At 41.1% G+C, this 27,509-nt stretch overlaps 1 protein-coding gene across 22 annotated transcripts in view; it reads right to left on the bottom strand.

Annotated features, from left to right (window-relative positions):
- Positions 1–27,509, bottom strand: part of LOC147316047 (ankyrin-3-like) — a 118,012-nt gene that overhangs the window by 23,592 nt on the left and 66,911 nt on the right. For 8 of the 22 annotated variants that reach the window (XM_086259202.1, XM_086259181.1, XM_086259186.1 and 5 more), the window contains 29 exons: positions 26,959–27,156; positions 26,324–26,422; positions 26,053–26,151; positions 25,872–25,970; positions 25,577–25,774; positions 24,281–24,379; positions 22,568–22,666; positions 20,710–20,907; positions 20,362–20,460; positions 19,617–19,715; positions 19,401–19,499; positions 19,194–19,289; positions 17,521–17,593; positions 17,327–17,383; positions 13,516–13,639; positions 12,241–12,252; positions 9,884–9,986; positions 9,038–9,088; positions 8,390–8,499; positions 7,531–7,563; positions 6,430–6,654; positions 6,160–6,314; positions 5,262–5,473; positions 4,854–5,061; positions 3,558–3,654; positions 2,337–2,565; positions 2,099–2,224; positions 964–1,086; positions 400–426 (listed from right to left, as the gene is read on the bottom strand). In XM_086259202.1, coding sequence (XP_086115328.1) covers positions 400–426; positions 964–1,086; positions 2,099–2,224; positions 2,337–2,565; positions 3,558–3,654; positions 4,854–5,061; positions 5,262–5,473; positions 6,160–6,314; positions 6,430–6,654; positions 7,531–7,563; positions 8,390–8,499; positions 9,038–9,088; positions 9,884–9,986; positions 12,241–12,252; positions 13,516–13,639; positions 17,327–17,383; positions 17,521–17,593; positions 19,194–19,289; positions 19,401–19,499; positions 19,617–19,715; positions 20,362–20,460; positions 20,710–20,907; positions 22,568–22,666; positions 24,281–24,379; positions 25,577–25,774; positions 25,872–25,970; positions 26,053–26,151; positions 26,324–26,422; positions 26,959–27,156 — 3,447 coding nt within the window. The remainder of the gene's footprint in view (positions 1–399; positions 427–963; positions 1,087–2,098; positions 2,225–2,336; positions 2,566–3,557; positions 3,655–4,853; positions 5,062–5,261; positions 5,474–6,159; positions 6,315–6,429; positions 6,655–7,530; positions 7,564–8,389; positions 8,500–9,037; positions 9,089–9,883; positions 9,987–12,240; positions 12,253–13,515; positions 13,640–17,326; positions 17,384–17,520; positions 17,594–19,193; positions 19,290–19,400; positions 19,500–19,616; positions 19,716–20,361; positions 20,461–20,709; positions 20,908–22,567; positions 22,667–24,280; positions 24,380–25,576; positions 25,775–25,871; positions 25,971–26,052; positions 26,152–26,323; positions 26,423–26,958; positions 27,157–27,509) is intronic. The other 14 variants (XM_086259184.1, XM_086259183.1, XM_086259185.1 and 11 more) reach the window with 12 other exon arrangements.

Consider the following 27,509-nt stretch of genomic DNA (forward strand, 5'->3'; position numbering starts at 1 on the left):
ATAAAAGTTAGGGTTACATGTCTGGCTGACAAAATATACCAAAGTCTCTATATGTTTATAGTAATGACGAAGTCCTGTTTAACATGTATGAAAAATAAGATAGTGATGAAAAACAAGCCGAGATGTTATACAGCAACTGGCTCCACTGGACTTGGGATGGAGACAACGATAAATAAATCCTTGCAGATTAAAACAATTGCCATTTCCACTCATGCACTGCAGGGTCAGGATTGACACGGCTGTGTAAAAACGTGCGCTCAGAAGCATCTTCCACATTTAGGTACAGAACTGAGGTAAGGTATTTGCAAAACGCATATTTACAACGTTCTCTGCAGTAAAGCCAACAGAAAGGACGACAAAGAAGAAGCGGCTTCGTGTGATGATGAAGAATTTGTTTACCTCATCATCAGGATCAGACTCCATATCCTGTGGTATTCCAAGATGCATTGCAGGAGAGGAGAGAGATGACACAATGGAGAGCAGGGACGTTATAGTGAGCGGGAGGTGAAAATAAAACTCAGGGGATGAAAATGGAGCAGCAAAAACAACAAAAAGCATCAAAAATCTATGGGATTAATAAATACACACAGCAAAATAAACAAAAGCAAAAGCAAAGGAAATACAGTTTCTTGTGATCAATCAACACCACAACAAACAAACAAAGTATTGTTTTGTTGTTTTTTTGGCATAATTTTTATGTACCCACAGAGAGCCAGGCACTAAAGCAAAGCATGATGTGCATGTGTGGCTGCAATGTGTACGTTGTGGGGTCTTATGACTGGCACAGGCTTTAACATTAATAAAAGACACAAGGAGCAGGCAGTCACTTCTAGACCAGGTGAGCTTCAAAGATTTCTCTTGGTCTCGGGAGGACAGTGTTTGTTGTTCTTCAACTGGTTCATTTACATGTAGATGATATGACGTGGCCTAAAACAATCAACAGTTTAATCATGGAAATCGTACCTTCTTGTGGGTTGGCAGTGTGATATTCAAATTGCATATGGCAGTCTGTGGAAGGCCTTTTGTGGTTTTTGGCTCTCTCAGGAAGGAGAGGCGCCCACATGGTTCTTGGCCCATGTCTCTGATCTGCAGAAGACAGTAAACACTTGTTCAACAAAACCTAATGTCAATAAAAAAAATGCATTTCTTCTTAATTCCAGGAGTAATTATCATTGCACCTTAACCTAGGGCTGTGCGATATGACCAAAATCTCATATCCCGATATTAAGACATCTATCGTCCGATAACGATATAAATCACAAAAATGTAACATTTTCTGTAAATTCTGTGAATCTCGGGCAGCTCGACTTGCGTGAAGTGTTTCCAGCTGGGCATTGTGTACCTGGAGTCGCGTGTTTTAACCGATGCATGAAACTATACATTTTAGACATAAGTTGTAACGGCCACCGTTTTCTTTGTGAGTATTTATTACACGGCGTGCTGCGGGGAAAAGCCTGTTCTAACATTTGAGTCTAAGGTTTATTTTTTAGCACCTGACGGCTCTTTTTTGCTTCTCATCCGTAAACACTCTGCATCTTTCACGTGATTCCGTTTATTTTGAAAAGTCTCAACAGGATCTTGAGCTTTATTGTGAAAGGTTTATGTGGAACAAGCGGACACACGGTGGTTTTACCGTCGTTGTTGCTAACGACAACGCATAAAAACAAACGCTTGTCTGTCTGTAGTGTGGTTATATTAAATGTAAGAGAAAGAGAGAACTTTAAGAAATTAATATAGCCACCACAGTGACCATCAAAACGATGAAAAAATATTGCAGTAAACAGTTTATTTTGCAACACCACGAAACAAACGATAGCATAAAATGAAACGATAGACGTTTTTATATCGTCATCCAATATATATCGTTATATCGAACAGCCCTACCTCAACCTATTGCAGTGTTTTTATATACAAGTAAAGATATAACAGGGACAAATATAATCCACTTATAAGCATGTACATGTACATAAGCATGTGCAGAACATGAGATAATTAATGCAGACTCAAGGAAAGGAGAGCTGTTACTGAAATGCACCTGTATAAAGGAGGCTACAGTAAATGCTAACAGAGAGTGTGACAGGAAGAACACATCCTATACCTTCACGTTGAAAGGAAGTCTGTTTTCCTTGAAGGAGAAGAAGTTAAATACCAGCTGCTGCCCGCTTTTGGCAAGAGGGGAAAGATTGCCATAACAATCCACGTAGATCGGTTTGCCCTCAAGAACCTACAGAAATCCATTATCCAAAAATATAGAATCACAGCACATTGTTTTATTTTATCTGTCAGTGCAGTTTTTATTAGACTCTCTTACTGCAGAACATTTGTTTGCATCCCACCTCAATATCTTTGCTGCGGGCCACCTCCTCAAAGTTCTCCTGCTGCTCGAGGGTCTTGTCCACTTTGTCGTCCGTCATGCAGAAGCAGCGCAGCCGAGCCTCAACAGCATCATTCATCTTGGCGAACACCACAAATTTGGCCAGGTACGGCACGCAGATCAGCTCCCGGTATAACTGAGACGCTAGACTCACCGTCTCAGGAATCTGGTGACAGTCTGCGAGCCAAAACCTGAGGGGGAAAGATCCGAGGCGACACAAAAAGTAAATAAATAAAGCAATTTTGTATGAATCTTCTCACAGGTGTATAACAGTCATTCTAAATAATAATCTAAGTGATCAAACAAATGTGGCTATTTCTCTGAAGGATGCAAAAAGACACATGATATTTGTGCAGTAATCTAATTATAGAGTACCAAAGGGTGCTCTGTTAGTATCAGGCTACACACTCACCGCATGATTTAAATCAAGTTAGGATGGAAAATCATGACTTTGCGTGATGTAACTGAAAGGTTCACTTGCTGAGGTCAGTTTAACAGCATACCTCAACAATCTGTGGTTTACTGACTTTGCACCACACAGTTAAATGTGTAACTGAGTGTAACTCTATCAGAGGGGAACTCGGGATTCTGTCAACTAACTGGTTGCATTTTTGAGCTTTTATCTCGTGGTATATTTGGGCATTCACTGCCGACTTCTGCAAATACACTGTCAATATTTTGAAGCTCACAACAATGTTTTCTGGAAGAGAGTTAAACTCTCTTGGGTTACTTGTTGGGACTTCCACTGAGGTGAGACTAGACCTGCAACTAACTGCTTTTATTATCAAGGTCTCCAGAAAATATAAAATATACACTGATATTTGATATTGATAAATATACACTGAACCAACCATACTTTAACCTACTACCTTTATTATTGATACATCTAGTCATTATTATTTATTATTAATAAAGAAAGTTACACCTGTTTCTAGGGCTCAATGTACTATATTCTCCCTCCACAAATGTAACAGTTTCACTCCATAATTAGTCCAATTAATCAAAATTGAGAGATTTAGATCATTCAAGTCAGAGGTATAACACGGGCGCCATTTGTTTGTCTGTCTGTTTGTCAGCAAGATCATTTCATGACGATTGACTGACAGCTTGGGCATCGGTATATTTATATATGCAGTGGTCCAGTTCTGATTTGCCGTGTGTATAACATACGAGTGTGTCTCACCTGGCCGAAACATTTGTGGTGAAGGAAACGCAGTCAGTTACAAAGGACAGTGGTGTGGTTCCTGTGATGTCCTCCCACTGCGCAGGGGAGGTTCCTCCTGCATTAAAAACAGGGACAAAAATTTAGCTCACTGCCTTTTCAGCATGGGCAGTTTTTAGCTTACGTAATCGCTGTTCTTTTATCTTCTTAGCTCTGCATTTTTTACTATCATAGTAGAACTGATCAGACTATTCGACTCATAATGATTTGTACAGTGCTGTGCAAAAGTCTAAAGCTACTCCTTATGTTTATTATTTCATTTTGTATATATTCCTCGAAAAATGGAAAATAGGTGTACTGACATGTGAAAACGTAAATGGAAACAAAGTAGATAAGGCAAAAACAGAGTTTTCACAATTCTAATAAGCTTGAAAGTCAGTATTTGTTATGAACACCTTTATTCTTCTTTAATTAGCTTTCAGGAAAAGTTCTCCAGGATCCTTGAAGGACATTCAAAGCTCTTCGTTGGATGCTGGCTGCTCTTTGTTCCAATAATCACACACTGCTTCAACAATGTTGTGGTCCTGGCTCTGGGGAGACCCATCCATGACTGAGAGGGTTCCACTGTGTGTTTGTCTAATCAGGTATGATTTTACTGCATTGGTGATGTGTTTAAGATCAATCTCATGCTCCCAAAAAGATGGTATCGCATAGTGAATCTTTCTGCATTCATAATTCCATCAATTTTGACAGGATTCCCAACACCACTGGCTGAAATACAGCCCCAATCCATGACAAAGCCTCCACTAGGTTTTACAAATAGCCATAAACACTCACTGTTGAATCTCTCTCCTCATTTTGTCTGTACATATTGAGTACTGTGAATGAGTGCTTGACATTTTTTAGGCCTGCCAAGTGCCTTTTCTCTACTTAAATGATTCATATTTAGGGCAGTGTTAAGTGGCTTGACAAACACAACACATCCTCAGAAAATGCCAAGGTAAACGGACTGGACTGAAAACTAATTAAAATATAGCCAATTTCCAAAGAAAAACTTCAAAATTGAGAATTGTTGCTCAAGACACTTTAAAAAAGTCTGTTTTTTGGAAGCAAAACAGAATTGATGATGGGTGGCTCAAGACTTTTGCACAGTGCTATATAATAGTAAAAACATTTTAAAACAAAAATAAGAAATGTAATGACTGTCAAGATATCTTTTAAGGAATCTTGGAAATAAATTTTAATTCTGCAAAAGCTGTTTGCATAGAGGTACCACAAGAGTATTGTCATGCTCTACTAATACACAGGTCGGCTTGCCTGTGATGCTGCAGAGGAGACGCAGGCAGGGTGCCGATTCGCCTCGATGGCCGATGGGATGGCCTTCTGCCGATCTAGGTGGGACAGGGATCGTCATAGTGATCGGCTTGTGGAATTTTCTTCTCCTCGGCTCTACAGTGACAATGGGGCTGAAGGTGGCTCTGTTGCCAAGGACTGCCCTCACCATGTCATCTGGCACAGGCTGGGCCTAAACAGAAGGCCAGGAAGATGTACAGAAAAAAATATTTGGCCATTAAACTCAGATTACTGCCAAATCAGGCAATTTTAAAATATTCTAACAAATTAAGGGATCTAAGCAGTTAAAATGAATGGTAAGGTAAAGAAACAAATCAGTGCACCGTCATCATACAGACCAAACTTAAGTGGGCATTAGGAGTCCTACTGTACCTGCAGGCCAACACGGATCTTCTTGGTGAGAGCTCCTGGGGGGAATGAGGCCTGGACCATGGGAACAGTACTGCTAGAAAGTACCCCTCCATCAGGACCCATATGATTAGATTCCTGCTTAATCCGCGACACCACAGCAAAATACTGTGGAAAATCTCCAGTGACGATGCGGCAAATACGCTTCTTCTCCAACTCGGCAGGACTATCCATCTCTGCAAGATGAGAAGAAGAATTTCACACACACACACACACATAAATATATATTTATATATGTGTTTGTGTACTTTTGCACTCATAAACAGATATTTGCAACAGATATGCAGTATATCTGTTTGTGTAATTTCCATTTGTAGTTTGAGTTGATCAATGGTATTTCTGCAGGCTTTGTCAGCTTACAGGTAATCAGCCCATAAAAAAGCAAAAATAGGACTGGGCTGAAATGCACCAAATCATCTGTGATCATTAGATTTTTATGAGCTCTTTCAATTAATCTCCATTGGCAAACAAAGACAGGAACGCAGAAAGTTTTATGCCGTAGTAATCAGATGATAGCTGTTCACTGTACATGGAACTCAATGCATCCAAAAGCAATTTGCTTTTCAAATAAATATCTATCCATCTTCTGCTCATCCACTTCCGGGTTCTGTCATAGGTTGAGAGGTAGGCAAGACCAAGGACAGGCTAACACAGACAGTCAGAAAGCCATTCACACTCACATTCATGCCTACATCCAATTCAGAATCACCAATTAACCTAACTCCACTAACTGCATGTCTTGAGACTCCAGGAGGAAGCCAGAGTACCCAGAGAGAACCCATGCAGAACATGCAAACTCCACACAAAAAAGCCCAACGATGGTTGATAAAATGTGGAGCACACCAAATAACCTTCCTGTTACCTTCATCCATTCCAGAAAGCAGCTCTGTGAGGTCTTCTGGTCTAATGTCAGACTGGTGCTCCTTCCACGTGTCACCATTATCACTCCTCAACACGATCAACTCCCTCTCTTTCCCCCGCATTGAACCAAAATGAGGGATCTCCACAATCACAGGACTTTGAGGAAACAGAGCATAAGAATCTTCGTTAAATTGGTGCACAATCTAAGAAAGAAAGAAGAAAAAACCTTTGATTTGTCTCCTAGCCTACTACAAAAAAACCCAAAACCTACCCAAGGAACTGAGCCCCAGCAGGTCCGACCTCCACCAGTCGGCTGACCAGCCCCTCACCCTCTACCATGGGTGGAGGATAGGCCAGTTTGTGTCTTTTAGCCAGGCGACAAGTAATACGTGTGGGTGCCGTGCATTTCCTGGGAGGGATGATGATGCGCATGCCATTGTGGCGGCTGCCCCTCATGGAACCACCACGGGCATCCACCATGAAACTGACCAAGAACCTGCCAGATGAAGAAGAACATTTCAGAGTAGGAAACAAAACAACGACAAAAGAGAAAGATAGACTAAAGCTACGGACACAAGTGGGGAGGACGATTCCCATGCTGTGATCACCGTACACCAAAATAAAGTGAAGGAAAAGACAGAAAGTAACAAAAACAGAGAAAGAGGAAGAGACAGGACGATAGAGAGGAGAAAAACGATGCTTTGAGTTCTGAAACTTGGCTGTTCTCACCTTCACCTGCCTCAGTTTAGGGAACTAAACACTGTGTGAAACTAAACTGGTTGCTAATGAAGTTGTAGAAAGTTTAGTTTCCAGGACTGAGGCTGTAAGTGAGCACGTGCCAAAGATTCAGCCCCTGTAAAGCAGCATTAAGTGGTCAAATATTAAACACCAGAACTAATGTTTCAACTTGGGTCGATACGATCGGTATTCTTCAAATCAAGAGCACGTTGTGGCGTCCCACAAATACACCAAATTACACAAATAAGAAGACGGAGTAAGTTTTGGGTAGGCATACAAACCTGCCTGTGCAGCTTTAATTTAAAGCCACACATTGAATTTTCTCCCCATAAGTGTTGCTTGCTAAGCATGTTGCAAACAGTAAAATCCCTGTATATTTTGTCAGAAGACTGAGGTGTTATTTTTTATGTGTAATGAGAGAGTAAGGAATAGCACAATAAAGAAGGAGTCCCAAACATGTCGACTACAAACTTCTAAGATCTAAGCAGTGCAAATGAAACACCAGACCACACAGATGACAAAGGCACAGACGGGAGAGGGAAGAGACAGTGACGAGATGAGAGGGAGACAGAGGTGGAGGAGCGAGTGACATCACTGCGCCATCATGGGTGAGAGCAGCAAACTCAGTCATCACCTGGAGTCATACTGAGGGAGCGGGGAGGAGAAGCTGCAAAATAAACACATGGGAGACAATGCAGGAGGCAAACCCCCAGAACCTAGTTTTAGTAGCAGTTCCATAATCACTGGTGGGATCTCTAATGACTACTCGAGATGAAAGAAGACTAAAAAGGTGAAAAAACAAGGGATGCAGTAAAAATAAGGACAAAAAAATGAGGACAAAATGACAATGAACACAGTAATATTTAAATAAACAGGCACGCTTTGAAGGTAAAATAATGTGTCATAAATAGAAAGAAAGATCCAAAACTTAAAATGATAGATCCCACTATTTAAATTCTCAGTAACACCAAAGATATTTTCAGTTATGTGCAAGTTCTGTGCAAAGACAGCACGCTCTATTCTGAGCAGATCTTAACACTTTATGATGTCGTATATTCAAAGTATGTAAAAGACGCATCGGTTTATCTAAGTGAAACACATGAGCCACTGTACCATGAGCTCACAAAGTATGCGGTTTGTTTCCGTAATGATAAAAATAGAATGACGGCAGTGAACATGGGGGAACTCAAGAGTTTTAGAGGGTGAAGTGTGTCTTGTTGCTTTAATGTAATGTGTACAGTAGCAGCACTGCAGAAATCCCACAGCCCTGCACCATGTCTGCATCAGTGCTGCAGAGTTTGCTGAATATTGACTCTTTGGGGGAGAGCAAAAGACAGTGAAACATTTGCGTGCAGTAAGCATATAAAATGTGTGATTTCTGCAAATAGTTATATGAATGCACATGCAGTATGTGTGTCGTTTCACATGTACTGTAAGTGTATGCATGCTGGGAAACATCTTCCCAGGCTGGATGAGAGTGCAGCTGTTCTTACCCAGAGTGAATTGGACTAGACACAGTGTTGTGGCTGTGATCCATAGTGTCAGGAGTCCAGCTGTAGCGTCTCATACACTCCGAACTGTAATCTCTGGTCACAGCAAGGTGCTGGTTGAGGAAGATCCAAAGACACGGAAAAGAGCACAGAAAGTAAAGAATGGGTTAAGAAGAAAAAGGATGACAAAGAAAACTGACAGCAGATTTGCAAAACTGACTAATGGATCCAGACAAAAGGAACAAGGTGCAAGATGACAAAAAGTGAACAAATTATCACTCACTGCAATGATAGATATGGGCTGATTACATTTACAGCTTCTATTTCACCAATGTTTTCCATCACTGTCCATGGTCTTACAACAGCCAGGACACAAAGGCACTTGAGGCGCATAAATAAAAGATGATACTATATAATTATGATGACTGAGAAACTTGAAACTAAAGATCAGCTTTAATAAAAGAAGGAGGATGTGAACACTGAATCTTGGAACTCTCGTACACTGAAAGGAGCATGGGAATGACTTATGGCAAAGACCCAAAACAAACAAATATACGGAAAAGCAAAACTTGAGAGAAATGGAAGCTGAACCACTGCGAATGAAAAATAACAAAACCGACGAATGAGTCAGACATCCAACGACATTTATACCTTATTGAGTGGGTCAACCAAGTAGGAAATGTCTTTACAGACACTCTGAAGCTTAGGGAAGAAGAAAAACAGTTCAGCAGTCGCATTATAGGTACTAGATGGCCCACACAAATTAATTTATGGTGCCGTGCTTCACTGCAGGATTTGTGCTCCACTGAGGAAAACAATTTTGACTCCTTGAATACATCTTGATTCTAGCATCTACATTCAATAGGTGACTGTAACTGAAACTTCACTCATCAAAACGCAGATAATTCAAAGCAAACATAATCTCATATACATAATATTTACAGGTTAATACAGCACCAATTTACCAGGAAGCTCTCTGACATAAGACAGTAAAGTAGTGTTGTTAAATAGTCAAATGATTTCCAAAACATCTGCTTTTCTAATTCAAGACAACTACAAAATATCGTTAAGTTTTGTTTGGGATCTTGGGTGATGCTGAAACAAATATTAACAATAATTTCAGGAAAAGAGTTACAGGTTCTTTTATTGCTACAGACCAACATAAACAACGTAATGACAGATGAGCGCTGCAGAGCACTGCAGTTTTCCCTCAGGAAGCTGGAGGTGGGGGGCTCAAAGCTCATGGGTTTGAATAAAGCTTTCATCAAGGTGCTATATGCTCACTCTCAGCACTTTGGCAAAAGCAGGCATGGCATTAACACTTCTTCTGTTATGACCCTTGTGCAAGATGAATGAAGCTACTCTGATTCTGCCTTTAATCTATCCAATTTGTGTTTTAATCAGGAAAGACAACAATTACAACAAAAAGCAAAGAAGAAAATGTGGATAGAAGGTGACAGAAGGCTTGGAAATAGTGTCGAAAGAAAGGAAACTTACCGTGTCTTTTGTAGGAGCCAGAATCTCTTCAATCATCATACTGTCTCGTGCAAAGGAGCTCCGGTTGAGCGTGTTGGACCTATCCGAACTGAAGGAGCGGAGGCTACATGTTACCATGCAACCCAGTGCCGCGGGCAACAACAAGTGACGGGCAGGGGGACACGGCATAAAACAAAAAGCAAGGAATCCATTACTACATGTAACCTCCAGGGGTTTCACTTACTGGACAGAGAGTCCAAAAGTAATATGGGGAAAATAGAGAAGCAGAAGAGTCTGCATTTGAACAGGGATAAGATATTGCAGCACGTTATTCAGAGATGGAAATGAGAGTGAGGTCAGTTTTTTGCATTAAGAGATAGAGGGAAAGAGGAAGAGGAGAAGTAGGCGGCCTGAAAGGAAAAAAGACAGCTCTGTCTATACGTCTGTCATGAGCACTAGTGTAACTACGTCTGCCTGAATGATGACGTATGACAGAATAGCAGACTGTACTTATATGCACCTGGTTGGCAGATAAGAGCTTAAAGTGTTCAATTCTGTGCAGACGTCATCAATGACAGGAAAAGGAACAAGATTCACTCAAAGATATTTCAACTTTTAAATCCGACTCAAGCTCAAAAGCTCACCTTCCTTTATTCTAAGATTAGCTGACCTAGACCTGTTTCAAAGGAGCAAAATACAAGAAGGGAAGCAGGTCTTTTCTATCTATCTTGCTGCAGTCTGCTTTATGGCTGTGTGTGGTGATGTGTGCCTATTTTTGCTGCCTCTTCGGCTCAGTGCAGTGCTGCAGATTCATTTCGGGCTTCTTTCTTGTGCTCCTTTTACAGCGATTTGATCATTGCAGAAGATGTGAAATATTCATTTGATGTGCGGTGACTAAACGCTTACCTAAAACATATATTTTTGTGTGTGTGCGAAGAAGCACTTAAATATCATACGTGAAAGGTGCGTTGTTGTTGTTGTTGTTGTTGTTTGTGTAGGATACGCAGCTTCAGCTGTGAACAAAGCTGAAAACTCTGCCTTCGTTTCTCAGAGGGTATACTGTATGTGTGTATTGATGCGCCGTGCGTGAGTGCAAAAGGGGGAGAGTGGGTGAGTGAGGGGGAGAAAATGCAGAGCTCAGCGTGTTTGAGTGGGCACGCTATTCAGCACAGAGAGAAGCCCTTTATTCAGCAGAGCCTGCCTACCCCGGCATCGAAGTTACCAAGCAACTCTGTGCGGGCTGAATGGACTCGCTGGCAAGGCAGCGCCGCGCTATCCCCCCCCTACTCTGTTCTCACCCCGAACATGTTTGTTTTTTACAGCTTCCTCCTCTTTCTCATTCTCCCCCCAAAAACATCAGCGCTTCTTCTTTTCCTTCTGTGTTTTCATTCTTGCTCATTCCCTTTTATGTCCTCCCTGTAGTCAGCTTTTCACTTCTGCGTGTCATCCTTCTCCATAATGATCTCCTTCTCTCTCTGCTTTCTCATTTCCTGAGTCACGATGCTTTAACAATACTGTGAAGTTTATCAGTTCATCCACTCAACTAAAGACTTTTTCAACTTTGCCTCTATCCCACTGCTTTCCTCTAATCAATCAGACCCTGCTCTAACACCTCCTTTCCTCTTTCCACTCCATTCATTTTTATGGGTGGTCACTCATAAAATCTACTTCAAATTTTCAATCTAGCATGTCAAACTATGAACCAGTTAAGCACTGAGTCGAAGGGATTTTTGTGGACTCAGAGAGGCAACTGTAGGCAACTGAGTCATAGTATATCCACGTGAGTGCTGCTGTGTTCGAATGCAAAGTTTCCATCTCTGCAAACCAGAATTGAACAGCAGGAATCATGCCGAATACTTGTGGGACACCTCCAATTATGTCAACAAATTATTAATCCAATGATGTGTCCGATCCCTGGAAGTTACACTCAGAGACACTCCAAAAAAATATAAGGTGCCACATAAGAAGAAGCCACATCAAAACATTAGTAGATTACTCCACACAACTCAAAACTGAAAGATCCGCAAAACAGCTGCTTATATTTTCTTATGTCCAGCAAAACTGTCTCTTTTGCACACCTACATCAAAACAATAGACACAGATTTCACTAAGAGGTATGATTTAAAAAGTGGAGGGATGATGATGATGATCTAAAAATACAACACGTAACAGCAAATGGGTCAAATACGCTACCACGAACAGAGAAACACCAACACTGGATGACACCAATGTCCAATGAATGACTGGTGGTTTGAGTTAGAGTCTTATGAGTGTTGGATTGGGGTTAAAAAGTAGTTCACAGGGTCACAGGGAAGAGACACCATTCACAGATCTTTTACCTACTACTACTGGTACCACAACTACTACTCTTTTCTTACCTGATTCTAGGGCTAGAATGAGAGACAGGATGCAAGAAAACAAGAAAAAAAGAACAAAATAGCAGAGTGAAAAGCAAAGCATTTTGAAGACGTTCAAGCGTGATGTGACATTGATGCTGTGCTTTTGGTGGCACACTACGACAAGGTTGAGCGAATTTTTCCCGTTTTACATGAGAAGGTGTTTGCGTGTATCCAGCCCACTCAAAAAGCAGACCATGCAATGTCAATGTCATAAATGAAAAGGTAAGGGAAAGAAAAGAACTTGCTCAGCATCACACATTCACTGATCAATACATTATTTTATACATTTCCGCACTCCTGCAAAAACAGTCAGCTTAACAAAGTGTATGTGCAATGTATGTATATGTATATGCAGATTTTAGTATATGTGTCTGTAGTTTGCAGAGGAAGAAAGTTCTATGGAAACTAGGACTTGATCATTTGTAAGGAGAAGTCAGTGTAATAATAATGTAATAAAACTCTGAAATAGAAAGGTGAGCACAGCTTTTAAGCTTGCATGTGCTCCTCGCTGTATCATTGTACAAAATAGTTCTTTCAAACTAACATTTTGCATAATTCAACGTATTATCTCTCTGTCAAAACTTTTTCCAGGATCAGCCCATCAAAACAAAGTCGTTCACGTGGAATCCCTCCAGTGTTTCCCTTGTTTGCCTTGCCCTGCTGATGTTAGCAGCTTCCTGTCACAGTCAGTGTGATGTTGTTTTTATCAATCCAGCCATCACAGTGCCATCTGCCATCTGTCAGTGCGGTTACAATACACACTGTGGGGCTGTTTTCATTGGCGCCTGCCATTTTTCCACGACATCCTTTGTCCACTATGTGAAAGTGTAGCTACACCGACACGCAGCTGTTCGCCCAGAGCATCAAAGGTATCAAAGCTTGCTAGCTCTTTGTACATTTTTTTTTGCCCGAGTTTCAAACAGGGTCACGCAAAACGCTGAATCATTTAGTCAGGTTGAATCATTAGATGGCAACTTCCCAGCTGCGCTTTCTGGTGACTTCCATTATGCTGTGTTATTGTGTGTGAGCCTATATGTGTTTATGTTGCATATGTATGCATGTGTGTGTGCTCGGTGGAGGGGGCTGTGCATTAAACTATTCAAGAGCAACAAGAACAATATATGTCATATCAACTATGGCATTATAAATCTGTGGATTTAGGGTGACCACTGCAAATATCGCAAAGATGATGTCACACTGTGAAGTACATCATTAGTTTTAATGTGCATATATATAAAAATGGCAGGTGCCTACCTGGCTGAGCGGGCTCCTATGCTGAAACCCATGTACCCCTCATGAGGGAGAGAGTCATCCCCCAACTCTTTGAGGTCCTGAGGCCGCAGGTATTTGTCTGTATCCCCAGTCATTGCATCCTCACCTAGTGAAGGGACGAAATCAGAAAACCCTCCTGTTAACTTCAAAAGCTAATCAGGGCAAGAGAGACGATGCGGCACCCAGCAAAGAAAAACAAGCCGACACCAGCCTCTTTTTTATTTGATTAGACTACTTAGAGAGGGCCTTGGCTAATTATCAGCATCCCTCTGCCGTTAAATCAACCCAGACTATCTCACTGCAACTTTTCTTTCTTTCAGTCTATTCTTTTCATTTGTGGCACACCAACAATATGAAGCTGGAACACTCAGCAGCGCCTATGCTGGACTTTAGAGGCGAGACTAATATTAAAAGAGAAAGAGGCAGCAGCAAAGACACTTTGCGGTATATCTAGAGCTCTCCTGTAAAATCAAACGCAGCTCGTTTCAGAAGAGTCAAAGCAGAAGGTTTTATAGCTACCAAAGCCTCAGCACAATAAGCAAAGAATAAGGAGAAAGTGCATAACCGCACCGCACCTCGATCGGCGGACCGGTGAACGATGACACGCCGGTCAATGAAGCCGCCGGGGCGGCTACAGTGTTTCCCCTTCTCCCTCATGTCCGGCTCTGTCCTGCCTGCAACACTCTGCTCCTTCACCGCAGCCCCTCCCCCTACCTTCAATACTGCCGCACTCCGATCACACACCACCACCAGTGTCAAGCAAGAGGACAAGGGATGACAGCGTTTCCGGTGTCAGATTTCAAAATAAAACCAGTGGTGGAAGGGTTATAAATGAAATTATCTTTAGTCAAAACTAAAGACAAAGAAAAAAATTAAACCTGTTTACTCCCTATGTTTACACTTCATAAATTACAATTATAATGTTCATCAGCTACTCTTACAAAGAATACTGTGAACATGTTCTCTCAGGTGAAGCAAGGAAATTGATAAAAGATGCAAGATTTTCGAAGACATATCGCAATATTTTAATTATACTAAAGAAATATTTTAACTAATAAATAATCTCTGTGTATTTAGTATAATTTTGAAATCTTGTGCACCTTAATTTTAAAACACTGGGACAGAGAAATATCGATTATAATATCGCTTCCTGTCTGTTTCCAAATCTCAATAAAAATGAAAGCGAAATATGCATATCTTATGATGTGGATGTAGCGTATGAAGTGTTATTGAACGCATAACGATATCTTTTATTGTTGTGGCAGAGCGGATAATCCGACTTCCTGCGTTTCACAGATATTTCTGTCTGACTTCACAGACCTGGAAAGGGATCGACTGCTCGCTGTTAAGAATAAAGTGTGGCAGTCCCATTCAAGCTCAGTTTTCCACCACTTACACCCCGACACACACACACAAACACCCTCCTGTTCTAGCCTATATTTTAAAGCATATTCTGAATCCCCCCGCCCAAAAAACAAACCAAAAAAAAAACAAAGCCTGCCTTTTCCGTCCCTCTAAGAAGAAGAAAAAACAAAAACTGTTCACAAATATAAAAAGGATGTTGATTATAATTCACACAATAAAAACTACGTAAAATCAGTAAAAACGGAAAAAATAATAACCACATGTTATAGTGACAATTTCACATTGGCGCTCAGTAACTCTCACTTTCTTACTTTCTGTCTCTCGATCAATTCTCTGTGGCTTAGTAATTGCACCGGCTATTGAAACTTCTTTTAAACCCCCCGAGCGACTTACCTTTGTCCACCGCAGCCATATCGATTACAGCTCTGTTCGTGTTTCGGCGGTAATTTCTGTTTCTCTAAAACGCCACAAAACGCCCACGGTGTAAAAACTGCAGAAAGTTTAAGACTATCAAGAAGTCCATTCAATGCTTCTGGTGCTGGTGGAAAAAGCTGCCCTCTCGTCACCTCAAACACTTAACTCCACTCCAACCAACTTGCGTGTTTCTTTGCCCGTGCGCACATCCCTGCTGCTTTCGTTGCGAAAATAATGTAGATTAGAACCTCTCCAAGTTTTGCGTCTCCTTGTTGCACAAAAAGGACACGAGGAAACATAAAACAGCCTAAGTCTAAGCCACCTGACATCGGTGGCCACACCGGGGTTAAATCTCTTGCAGGCGGCTCAAAAAAAAGCTCATCTCATTGGATTTAAAGCGAGAGAGAGACAGTGCGTCTCTGGCTCAGCAGCATCCACAACAAACTCCAGTTGAAGAGTGTCAACAGGGGCCGCGGTGGAAGTGTTTACCGCTCTGTGGAGAGCACAGTCAGCTGACAGGTCGTTTGAGCAAATGCCTGGGAACGTCAGCATTTGAAACTTTCACTGAGGTTTTATTCTTCCTCTGTGATGGAAATCCTAGAGGGAGTTTGGCTGTGTGTCAAAGTGGGAGTGGGGCTACAATAATGACGAAATAACCACATAATTTTGCAATTTTTAATCTTTTGAGCAACATTTCTCTGTCTAGCTCTTCTGTCTCTGTGTTGCACACAGTGACTACAACTTGCACAAGAGTAAGAGAATGCAAGCAAAGCAGCAACGGTTAACTGCAGTAATGAAACTATTGCAGGCCAATGCCATAGGAATTATAGAAATCTATACTATGACGCTAACAGAGAAAATCAAAGATTTAAGTTATTCTCTATAGATTAGTGGCTGTAGTCATGTATAGAAGTCATAAGGCAGGTCACAATAACACACAAGAAAACACACACACACAACAGCAACCACGGGGAGCTGTTAGAGTCACTCCAGCCTGCAGCTTAATAGGATTGGCTTCCCTCATGTAGGATTAAAACAAGTTGAAGAAAGTCTCCATTTACTCCTGCTACTTCTTTAACACAAACCCACATAGAGCAAAACAACAGCATCCTATAGAAAATGAAGGAGTGCAGACCTGAATACAACTGCTGTCTGAAGCCAGTCTGGTGGTGCTATTGGGCAAAGTGATTATCAAGGCCACAGAAGTACAACGCTGATGAAATACATGCATGGTATAAACCGTTTATGTGGGGGACATTAAGTCATGGGCACTATATTTCCTATGTGAGGATCTTCAGAACAAACTCATCCCCTAAAACCTGATATGCGTGTATACTTGTTGATTCTAGCTGTATCGCCTCACACAGAAACTCCACACCCCTTGACCAACATCCCCCGAGCAACAGCCTGTGAACGAGCTCATCAATTTTGCAAGAATCTTGGCTGTGTAGTTCCAAAACAAAGGACAGAGGACTGAGTGGACGGTCCTCTGTACCATAAACTTGGCAGAACATTGGCCTGCAGTCCTGAAGCAGTTACTCTGCTGCAAACTATGAAATTTGAATTTTACATACATTGAAAAATGATTTGACACGATGTATGCCGGCCTCTTCATATTCCAACTCTGCATTTTGATGTGTGTCACATTGATTTTGCTTTCACTTTTTCACAGCTACACAATTTTGTGTCAAATAAAATGGCTACAGCTGGACTTTATTGTTTGTCTGCATGATTAAAGACTAAGGAAAGATAATAAATACAATAAAACAGTATATATGCACAACCCATGGAGCCTTAACAACATAATAACTAAAGAATAACCACAGCATTTAGTTTGAGTGGACAGTGTGTATTCTGGTCAGTGAGTAAGTTCCTTTGAAAACGTTCCCATTACCATGAACAGCAAAGCAGAACAGCAGTACAGCAAAGGCGACACTGTTAGTTCTAGGCAAGGCAGCTCTGTTGTATTAAAGGAAAAGAAGCAAAAAATAGAAGAGAGGATTCAAACCGATACCTTCGTCAACATCTGACAAAGACTCCTCACTGAGAGTTTCTGGCACATTGGCCTGGACTGTGTTTTGGATACACATACAGTGAAACATGCACGTTAATGAGAATGACATCACATAGCACACAGTATATGGGAATTATGCACTTTCATTGATTTTAGGCCTCAGTGATAAAATTTAAAAACATTTTTTTACATACCTTCATCATCTGACATATCGAGGAATTCATTCATGGTCTCAGGGACATTGATTTTATGCTTTTCGGATGCACTCTGGAAATTCAAAAAAAATACATATATTATATATTCCTCACCTGTTTTTTTAAGCAGTTACAAATGGATTTTCTTAAATTATGATATGTCACATAATCACTTGAAATCACTGCCTTTCACATTGCTACATATTAAAAGAAAGTACTGATAGTGACATTGTTGTTGATATTTTGAAAGTCAGTTTATGCGTGACAGCAAAGGGAACATAAGAAAAGATGATCTTGATTATTACCCACTCTTTAAATATTTTATCAGCTGAAGCTCTGATAAATGTAGTCAGCTGGTGTCAACTTCAGGATATAAGTTGCAAATAAAGTGAAAGCTTCACATATATTTCCTTATTTGGGCCTTAGACTGGGCTCCAGGCCCTGTCATAGCAAGAAGTAGCCATACTGTATTTCTGAAGGCCATCTTGACCCAGATAAGCGATCAGCAAATGTTCCAAAGGCTGCAGATGTAGGCTTAAGAGCAACATGAAACAACAGCAGAGGTCTGTGTACGGTGAATAATAGATCAGGCACACTGAGGTGTGAGGAGATGACCTTGATCTTTTATTCACACTCCTGTGGTTTGAAGCATTTATGACGAATACACTTTCCTGCTGATTGTGCTGGATCCTCAATGACCCCTTTTCCTGGCTCTTCACTCACTGTCCCCCTCACACGCTTGTCACTTCTTCATCACTTCTTCATCACTGCCTGTCTTTCTGTACCTCACTCATCTGATCATTAGGGTCAGCTGTTAGTATTGCTGTTAGTAACGTTGGCTATACGAGGGGAATCCTTAAGCTCCAATCTGAGCCGTCCCTTTCTCTTAAGCAGGACAACTTCACACATGTGACACAGCGTGACAGACTGACTTGCAAGCTCATTTGCAGTATTCACACCTTAACTCCACTTACAGTGTGCTGCTGGCTGTCCACGGCCACGGTTTATTTTTGGCAATGAGCTAGCTGCTCGGTAAGAAAACACTAGTAGTTTCACAGACAAATAAAAAACCTTATTTCTAATGTTCGCTTTTAAGCAAAAAACAACCTTCCTAATCCAACAAACAACCAAAGTGATACTATTTCTAATGCACTGTACAACTTTTAGTTCCGATATTCTTGTTTTTCCTGATGTCAGAGCCCAAAAAGCATTGGAATCAACTCTGAAATCTTACATATCAGAAAATCCTTTAATGCACCAACAATTAAAACCAGAAACTGCATGAAAATGTAAAGTATCACAGAGTGACAAAGCTGATTTCCACATAGTTAATACCCTAATAAAAATAAATGGCTGCTAAGAAAATAAAACATAGAAGTTTACCCTTCAGTGTCTGGAAAATGAGATTTGCTCATGTTAATTTGCTAAAATGTGATAGCTGTCAGTTTATTATTTAAACTAATGAAGCTGAATCATCAATAAAAATCACACAGTCTCACACACCCAAAAAAAGAAAACATATATTAAAACCTTTCAATAAGAAGCACAGAATCTTTGCCCAGCTGTCAAGTTACACAAAATATCCATCAGTTGATGTATGAAGTAATTATATGTCTTAAGATTGTATGTCTTAAAGCATGTGAGATGGCATTGACAAGAAGTCAGTGTCTTACCATAGTGGCCAAGTTTTCATCAGTCACAGGCCTCAGAGTGTCAACAACAGAGATGTAACCAAGACGGCGGGCAATGGATAGGGCAGTGTTCCCATTCTTACCAGTGACAAAAACACACAGAGGAAGTTACACACAGAAAGGAAAAAAGCATTCAGTATTTCCTCAAACTTAAGCTCTGCTGTCTAGCCCGTGTGTTTGCGTACTAACCACAGTGAGTTCGTTGGCCGAGGCCCCGTTCTGAAGCAGCAGGTTGATGATGTGGGTGTGGCCCTGCTGAGCAGCTTGGTGTAGAGGAGTGTACCCGTTCTAAGCACAGCCAGACAAACACAATCAGTTTGTCCAGGAAAGATGCAAATACACTGCAGGATTGCAGGAAGGTCTTCAGCGATACAAGACTGTATGTGTGTGATTCTGTGTGTCTACCTTGGTTTTGCCATTGACTCTGGCATGGTTGTGCAGCAGGAAGTTTGCCATCTTTGCATTTCCATAGTGGCAAGCTACATGCAGCGGAGTGTAACCCATCTGGAATGACAAATGATGGCAGAAGAGGCACAGACAATTCAATTAAAACAGGACGGAAAATTACTCACAAGTGCCTACTGCAGACTATAATTTGTTACATCACAGCTTACTAGAGAGCTGGCCTGAATTTTGGAAAGTTTATATTTTAAGTGTAAAATTTACCAGGCAAATATATAAATCCTCTCACATAATGGGATTTCTCTAAATCCTAAATTAAAACTGCATCGTATTTCATCTGCTCTATGAATTATGTATTTGTGTATCATGGAGATCAGTGGGTGAATAACCTCTTTGCTGTAAACAACTGTCCTGTCAGCACAAACACACCACAAATAACCTTGTGTTAGCCCAACCTTTAGCTACTGCAGCTCTTAGTGAACGTGATTATGTGCATGAATGTGTTTGCTGCATCCATAACAACATGATCACCTTCTACTCAGGTAACAATCCTTTATTTATGCAGCAACTGAGATGTCGGCAGACAAGTGAGTGTATGAGCGTGTTAAGCTAAAGAGGAAAATCAGGATAAGCACATAAAGCAAATTAACTGATGGAAGTTAAAAAAGTATAAATATGCAGCAAACCTGCCTACTCAAGTATTTACAGTTTTCCCATGTGTGCAAGAAGTCATCTGAGAAAGCTGTACCTTTGTTTGTGGGTTGACATCAGCCCCATGATTGAGAAGGACTTCAGCAACATTGACCTTGTCCTCCTGAGCTGCTAAGTGGAGTGGTGTTAGTCCGCTCTGTATATGAAAAAAGGAGAAAAACATGCAAATCCACAATTACATTTATTAGGGTGGGTGTGCAGAAGAAGAATGAAAAGTAGGGTGTTTTTCAGAAAACTTGTTTGAGAAGTCTAATGTGTTATGGCAAAAATCATGACAAGTGTTTGTCTACTGGGTAAGAAGGATTGTGGGCCATATACATGTGTAAGCTTAATTACATTTGTAGTAGTTCCTGTATAAATACTAGAGCTATGTGACAGATTCTACCTTGTTGCACACGTTGACATTAGCGTTCTTGGTCAGCAGCAGTGACACCAGATCCACGTTGCCCTCCTGTGCTGCAAGGTGAATTGGGCTGATGCCTTGCCGCGTCACTGCATTGGTGTCTGCACCGTACTCCAGCAGTGTGGTCCCAATTTCCATTTGGTTCTTCTTGGCAGCGATATGAAGGGGCATGTAGCCGTTCTAAGGTCCGCAAGAGAGGCGTAGAGGTTAGGAGGCTGGACCGAGCTCTTCTATGGTTGTAAAACTTAAACTATGGGCAGGGCTGAAGGGTGTGTCTAAAAGTAATTTTCATTTTATCTACAAAACTAAAGATCTATTACATGATAGATGCAGCTGAAAATCAGGATACAGCTTTGATTAAAAATGTTGTAACTTTGCATCAGGACGTATAATCCAGTTTGTCATGAAAACAAACTTACAGCACAAGGGTCTTTCAACTTATTGACAGTCATGAGGCTAGTGTGGCCAGCCTAACGTATCACAGGTAAAACTGATGGGAAAACCTCAGACAGAAGGTTGACCTCAGCTGTTACACACATTCACAACAGTGAAAGTGCTAGAGACAAAGTGTAGAAACAGGAGTGCAACTTAAACGTGAACAGTCACCACCCTGGCTTCCTCCTTTTTGCTACTGTGGAGGAGAGGACCTGAGAGAAAACATTACAAAGTAGCAGGAGGGCTACATTCAAACCTCTGGGTAGCCTTGAGGTCTGCAAGGGAGAAGGTAATTCTAGCTCAAATGAGAGTGAGTAAAAGGATAAGGTGAGTCTGGAAGAGGGAAGAGCCTCTATTTACAGAGCCTAACTTGGCTTCCTTCTTTGATTTAATTTACTACACTGTGTAAAGCAAGACTTATACTTCAAGTCAAAATCCATTTTTTTCTATCTCCATCACTAAGTAGAAAAACATCACACACGGAGCACAGATTATGGTACTGCAGGGAACTATTGCAGCAATAACTGCAATAGTAACCCTACTCGTGTATCTGTGTTAGCGCCTCTATACAACTCCTCTTGTACACACTGATTGATTTGTTTCCAAAAGCACTTAAATTAGATCAAGCACACTAACTTTAGAACCCAGCCAAATGAAAAACAATTTGAGAAAGAAAGAGAGAAAGGAAGAAGGCAGGACAGAATGAGTGTGGGAAGGCGACAAGAAAGGCAAAGGAATAAATTTAGACAGACGCAGATTAAGGGAGAGAAAGAGAGCTAGGATGGACCAAAGTGGCTTTGCAAGCTTTGGTCTCCCTTTGTGGCATGTCACTTGACAGTCCAGGCAAAACAGGCATTTCCTGCCACATTTTTGGTTGGTTCTGGCTTTTTGCTCACACTCGTTCTGCGGTTTCGACAGACTCTTAAAGCCTGGCAGGAGACAAACCATGACTTGACCACTTATGTTTGTCTGTCTAACTTAACAGCTTTTTTTTTTAGGTTTTATTGGGAATACATCATTTTCTCAACTCTTGAACAGACAAAAAAAAAAAAGGAAATTTTAGTGGTTTGGCACTATTACTGACTCTGGAGTAATTACATTTCTTCTTTTTAGGAGAAACACAGTATATTGCTTGCAATATGTAGCAAACCAGCAACTCAAATCTGCTGACAGCATGACCTCATTTCAGGCTGGTCAGGTGGTTTGTAAGACTTGACTGAGCACAAAATAAAACTCACACTTTCACTGATAAATGATGAAACGGATGGAGGAAATGGGCGAGCATTAGATCCACATTCACACGGATGAATATTACACATAAATCATTATTAATGGGATGTTACGTAAGTGATAAGCCAGGTGAGTTCCTCTTAACACGTGTATTGATATGTGTCTGTGTGGATACCTTGGCGGCAGCGTGTGGGGAAGCTCCCTGATCCAGCAGCAGCAGTGCCACTCTCTGATTATCGTAGTGAGCAGCTACATGCAGAGGAGTTAGCCCACTCTAAAACACCCACACACACACACACACACGTACAAATGCAGAGACACATCCACACACACACACAGGAACACATACACACAGGCATGCAACACAACACGGGATTAGAAGATCACCGACCACACCCAAGCACAGACACGCTGACAAGTAAAATGAAAGAGCCAAATTAAAACTGTGTTAAGAAATTTTTAGAGATGGGCATCGAACCGATGAAAGATACAAAGTATAGGAGACGGTTAGAGCTCTAACTTCATGCGCTAAAGGTAGATGGCATTATTAGGAAACTGAGTGAGAGAATTTTCCTGCTGGCCTGCTGATAGATTTCAATGTATCTTCAAAATGTTGACTTTGCAGCACTTATCTACAACGGCTACAGTATTTTGATTTGGAATTCAATAGCCATGTCAAAACATGCTAAAGTCATCTCAAGTGTGCAAAAGCACCAAAACTGAAGATACACACTTTTCACTGGCCAGCAAAGATGTGACTAAAGCATTATTTTTATAGCAGCAGAAGAAGGATTGGTATTAGTTTACCAACAGCAGAAGCAGCAAGGTCTAGTTATTATTTTAAAATGTGATCAGAAAACTGAATCTAATAATTTTTTTTAACCAAAAGCATGTGCTTATCTGCCACTAGTTGTTCAAATTATATATTTTGAGACAAGATTTCTCAGTGTATCCATCGACACAAGTGGGAGATTAAAGGGTCTGCATCACTCATGTTAAACCCCAAAACCGTGCTCGCAATTACTCTTTCATAGGACGTGTCCCACAGAAGGTGAATGCCCAACCAGGCCTCCACACAGTGTGGCTCACTAACAACAACCTTCCATAAAGAGAGTTTCAAGGTCATGTCATTGTCTTAATACTTTCTATAAGAGTTAGATGATGGAGGCATTATGTAAATAATGGTCTGTATATATGGAGTACCTTATAATCTTAGGCTCTAAAAGTGTTTTACAATGTTTTCTCATCAAAACGCACACGCAGAGTGATCAAACAGGGCGGCATATGATGTGACATACTCATTATTTCTACCAAAAGATATAAAAAAAACCATATAATATCTTAAAGTCTTTATTTTCATCTTGATATAAAATGTATTATAATAATAACGACCTGATTTTCTTCTTTGTGTATCTGACACTGAGGCAGATTTTAGCATGACACCACCAGACACTGTGGAAGTTTCATTATCATATCTGACAGTCTTTATGTTAAACGCTTTCAGATGGTGGCAAAGATGCACATACGACTAGTGCCAGCAGGTCTCAGCTATTTAAGTCTCTCTCAGTGGAATAAAAGAAATCTGCCTACAAGGTTTTTGCAACAGGACAAGCATCTGTTTGATGTGTCGCACTGTGATCAGACCTCAGCTTGCTTCCACCACACTACTACCTCCCAGCATCTGGGCCAGCTGCAGCTCAGAAAACACAACACAGCCCTGCTGACTATCTTAGAGATGAGGACATGAAATTAGGAATTTCAGGTTTATACTGCACTTTTGCTGTCTGTCATTTCCTTGCTGAACCTGCCTGCTCGTCTTAAACAGGTCATCTTTTTCTGTTTCTTAAATTTATACTCAAGAAACTCTCCGCCTTTTCAGACATCTCACCTTTCCAGCAGCATCAGGTGCAGCTCCCTTCTGTAGGAGCAAACTGGCTACCTCCATCTTGCCATACTTTGCTGCCACATGGAGGGGACTGAATCCTTTCTGTTGGGCCAAAAAAGGGAGAGCAGGGAGTAGTGAGGGTATTTAAACAGGAAGTGAATATTTGCATTATTTTAGGTCCCACTTGGCTGGTGTGGGATCGAGCTTTTCCTTAAGCAACATAGTTTCTCACTGTCTTTCAGTGCTCAAGTCACAAATGAAAACAAAACAGCAGCAGCAAAGATTTTGTGTTATTCAGACTGAACAAAACAGAAAGTTTGATCTTAAGAGTAACATCTCTTTCCTTCATAAGACACAGGACACCGAACATTGCAGTCCAAATAGGTTAAAAAGTTCAACATTGTGAAAACATTTTCAATAAAGTTATATTTTAGCCATATTTAAATTAGGATGGATTCACTTTATTAACAAGACTCAAATGCAAAATAACTTACAAATGAGTATTGTCTGTGCATGAGTAATTTTCTCTCCATAGGGGTTCATTACACTGAGAAAGTAAGGCAAAGGTCTTTACTATCTCTTGAGGCAAATGCATGTCTATTACACGTTTTGCTGTGATGCTGGGTTTGATTTGCCAGTGTGATCACTTGGCTTCCTTCCTGTGTGTCTGCAAAGATATTTAAAGACATTAGATCATATTTTCCAGAGGAATGTGGGACTCCACAGATTCCCATTTTCTCTGAAACACTTGACCTCATTTGTGGGATAGCTAGTAATCGTGCCAGTTTTTAAATTTCTATTCATTTAATCTGCTTTATAAACACCTAAAAGGGGTCAATTAATCTGCTCGATGGCACAAATTTTCTGTTTTCACACAGATATGATATCATTTGCTTGAAAAGCCGACTAAGGTAAAGTCCCAAAAGATGCTATATGTGTGTGTGTGAGGAAGTAAGAGCCCACCATGGGGTTTACCCTTCATTAATCTGCTCTGCTAACAGAAGTCACCTTCAAAGACAGTCCACAGAAACATATCACACTCACATCTTCCACACCCATTTTATACTTTGAGCAATGCACTTTTATGCAATTAGTCAGATCTGTGTGTCAGTTTAGTCAGTTTAGTATGCTTAGACTATGAATTCTTTTGCTGGGAGAAGGACGTATTTAGGCATTTATTTCATATGACAAGAACCTTGGAGGCCACTCGAAACAAAACCATGCCTACTAGTGGAGATACTGGAAAATGGGAACATTATCTACATTGCAATATAATGCTTAATCTTCCACAAGACATACCTTTGTTGCAGATGAGAGTGAGGCACCATTGTCCAGGAGCATGGCAGCAACATCATGGTGTCCTTCGCGGGCAGCCAGGTGAAGGGGGGTGTAGCCTGAGGTGGTGGCAGCATTGGCAGACGCACCGCAATGCAGCAGCTGCTGGACAATGTCGACCTTCCCCAGCCGACTGGATATGTGCAGCGCTGTCTGGTCATCCTGCAAAGAGAGGGGAAGTGACTTTTTGGCCCAGTTCTGTATCCCTTTTTGTTTTCTCCTTGACACAGTGATTGATAATGACGCTCTGTGTTCTAACCTTGGACTTGGTCTCCACCTTGGCTCCGTTCTTTAGCAGGTATCGGACTACGTCTGCCTGGCCTGCCCTGGCTGCCATGTGGAGAGCTGTCTCTCCTCGCTGGAAGATACAAAGGTTGTTGGCAAAAGGGAGATTTTCTAATCTGTATCGACATGTAGTACATTAAAATTAGTCTACTTACCACATTGGTGGTGTTGGGCGAAGCTCCGTGGTGCGTCAGCGCATGGACAATGTTTTCATGGCCCATAAAGGCTGCCACATGAATGGGCGTCAAGCCGGACTGCAGATAATAGATACGATGATCAACATGAAACATTAAAACACTAAAGACCAAATCAGCAACCAAGTTTTATCCTGAACATCAAAACCAAACAACAATAAGATCAATTCCAAGTAATTATTATGTATTAAATGGTACAGAAGAGTAAAGGTGTTCCAGTATGCTCTATTACCTCTGTGACAGCCTGGATAGACGCTCCATGTTTAAGCAACAGCTCCATCACCTTGACTCTGTTCTTCTTGCAGGCGATATGAAGCGGAGTGAAACCATTCTGCATGAAGAGAAAGTGTAAAGCTAAGGCTGGTATTCCAGTACGATCACTGAGAAACTCCCCACAGCCTCTAAACATGTGCAAATGAGTGAATGCTGAGATGTGCCAGGATGCAAATGTGTGGTAAAGAAAAGGTAAATATGAGGAATAAACCTGTTTTCAGTCCTGTTTTAAACATTCGTATCAGCACATATCTATTTATTTCACACAAAAATAGTCCATATCATTAAAAAACAACAACAACAACAACAACAACAACAAAATATCCAACACAGACAAAACTATCAGAAAATAGACAGACACAGTAAAACTTTATATTATAGTGCTAAGACTTCTGCACTGTAAAGCTACCCAAACCAAACCATTTATTTTTTCTATGAGTATAATATTAATCATAAAAGCAAAACTTTTGGTGACTAACACCTACCAACATCAACATTTCAGTATTTCTTGAACGTGATTTTTTTGTCACGATCACGTGACTTTTCTGTTTTGCACCCCCATTCTTAACACCCCTTGTACGGCTTTATCCCTACCAGAGCCTTGGCATTTGGGTTGGCCTTCTTGTCCACAATGAGCTTGGCCACCTTATAGTGACCGCAGTGGGCAGCAACGTGCAGCGCCGTAAGGTAGTCATTGGTGACGTCATCCACGGGCACGTCGTGCTGGAGCAGGAGCTGGACGCAGTTCAGGTGGTCCCCCTGAGTGGCCATGTGGAGAGGCGATAGGCCGTTCTATAGAGGGCCGAGACAGGGAAAGAAAGAGAGAAAAGGGGAGAGAAAGAGAGAGCCAGACAAAGAAAGAGAGCGACAAACACACACGCAGACGGACACATAGACAGATGGACAGACAGACACAGTAAGTTAGGACGCGGCCATGCGCTGCACAGAAAGACTGCGAAGGAAGTTGCTGAGAAGGTTACAGAAGCATTGTTATAACGAGGCCATTACAACAATGTCTATTTTGTTACACTGGTCGTCCTGCGCGGTCAAACTGTAGGGCTGCGAAGGCAGCGGAGACAGGCTGTTCTGGAGAGGTCGCACAGATGTTATGGAGACAATGCGACAACACTACAGCAACAACAACA

Source organism: Aulonocara sp. 'chitande type north' Nkhata Bay, linkage group LG13 (assembly GCF_057382095.1).
Source record: "Aulonocara sp. 'chitande type north' Nkhata Bay isolate Kocher_YH1m ecotype deep benthic linkage group LG13, A_spYH_male_GT1.1, whole genome shotgun sequence".
NCBI lineage: Eukaryota > Metazoa > Chordata > Actinopteri > Cichliformes > Cichlidae > Aulonocara > Aulonocara sp. 'chitande type north' Nkhata Bay.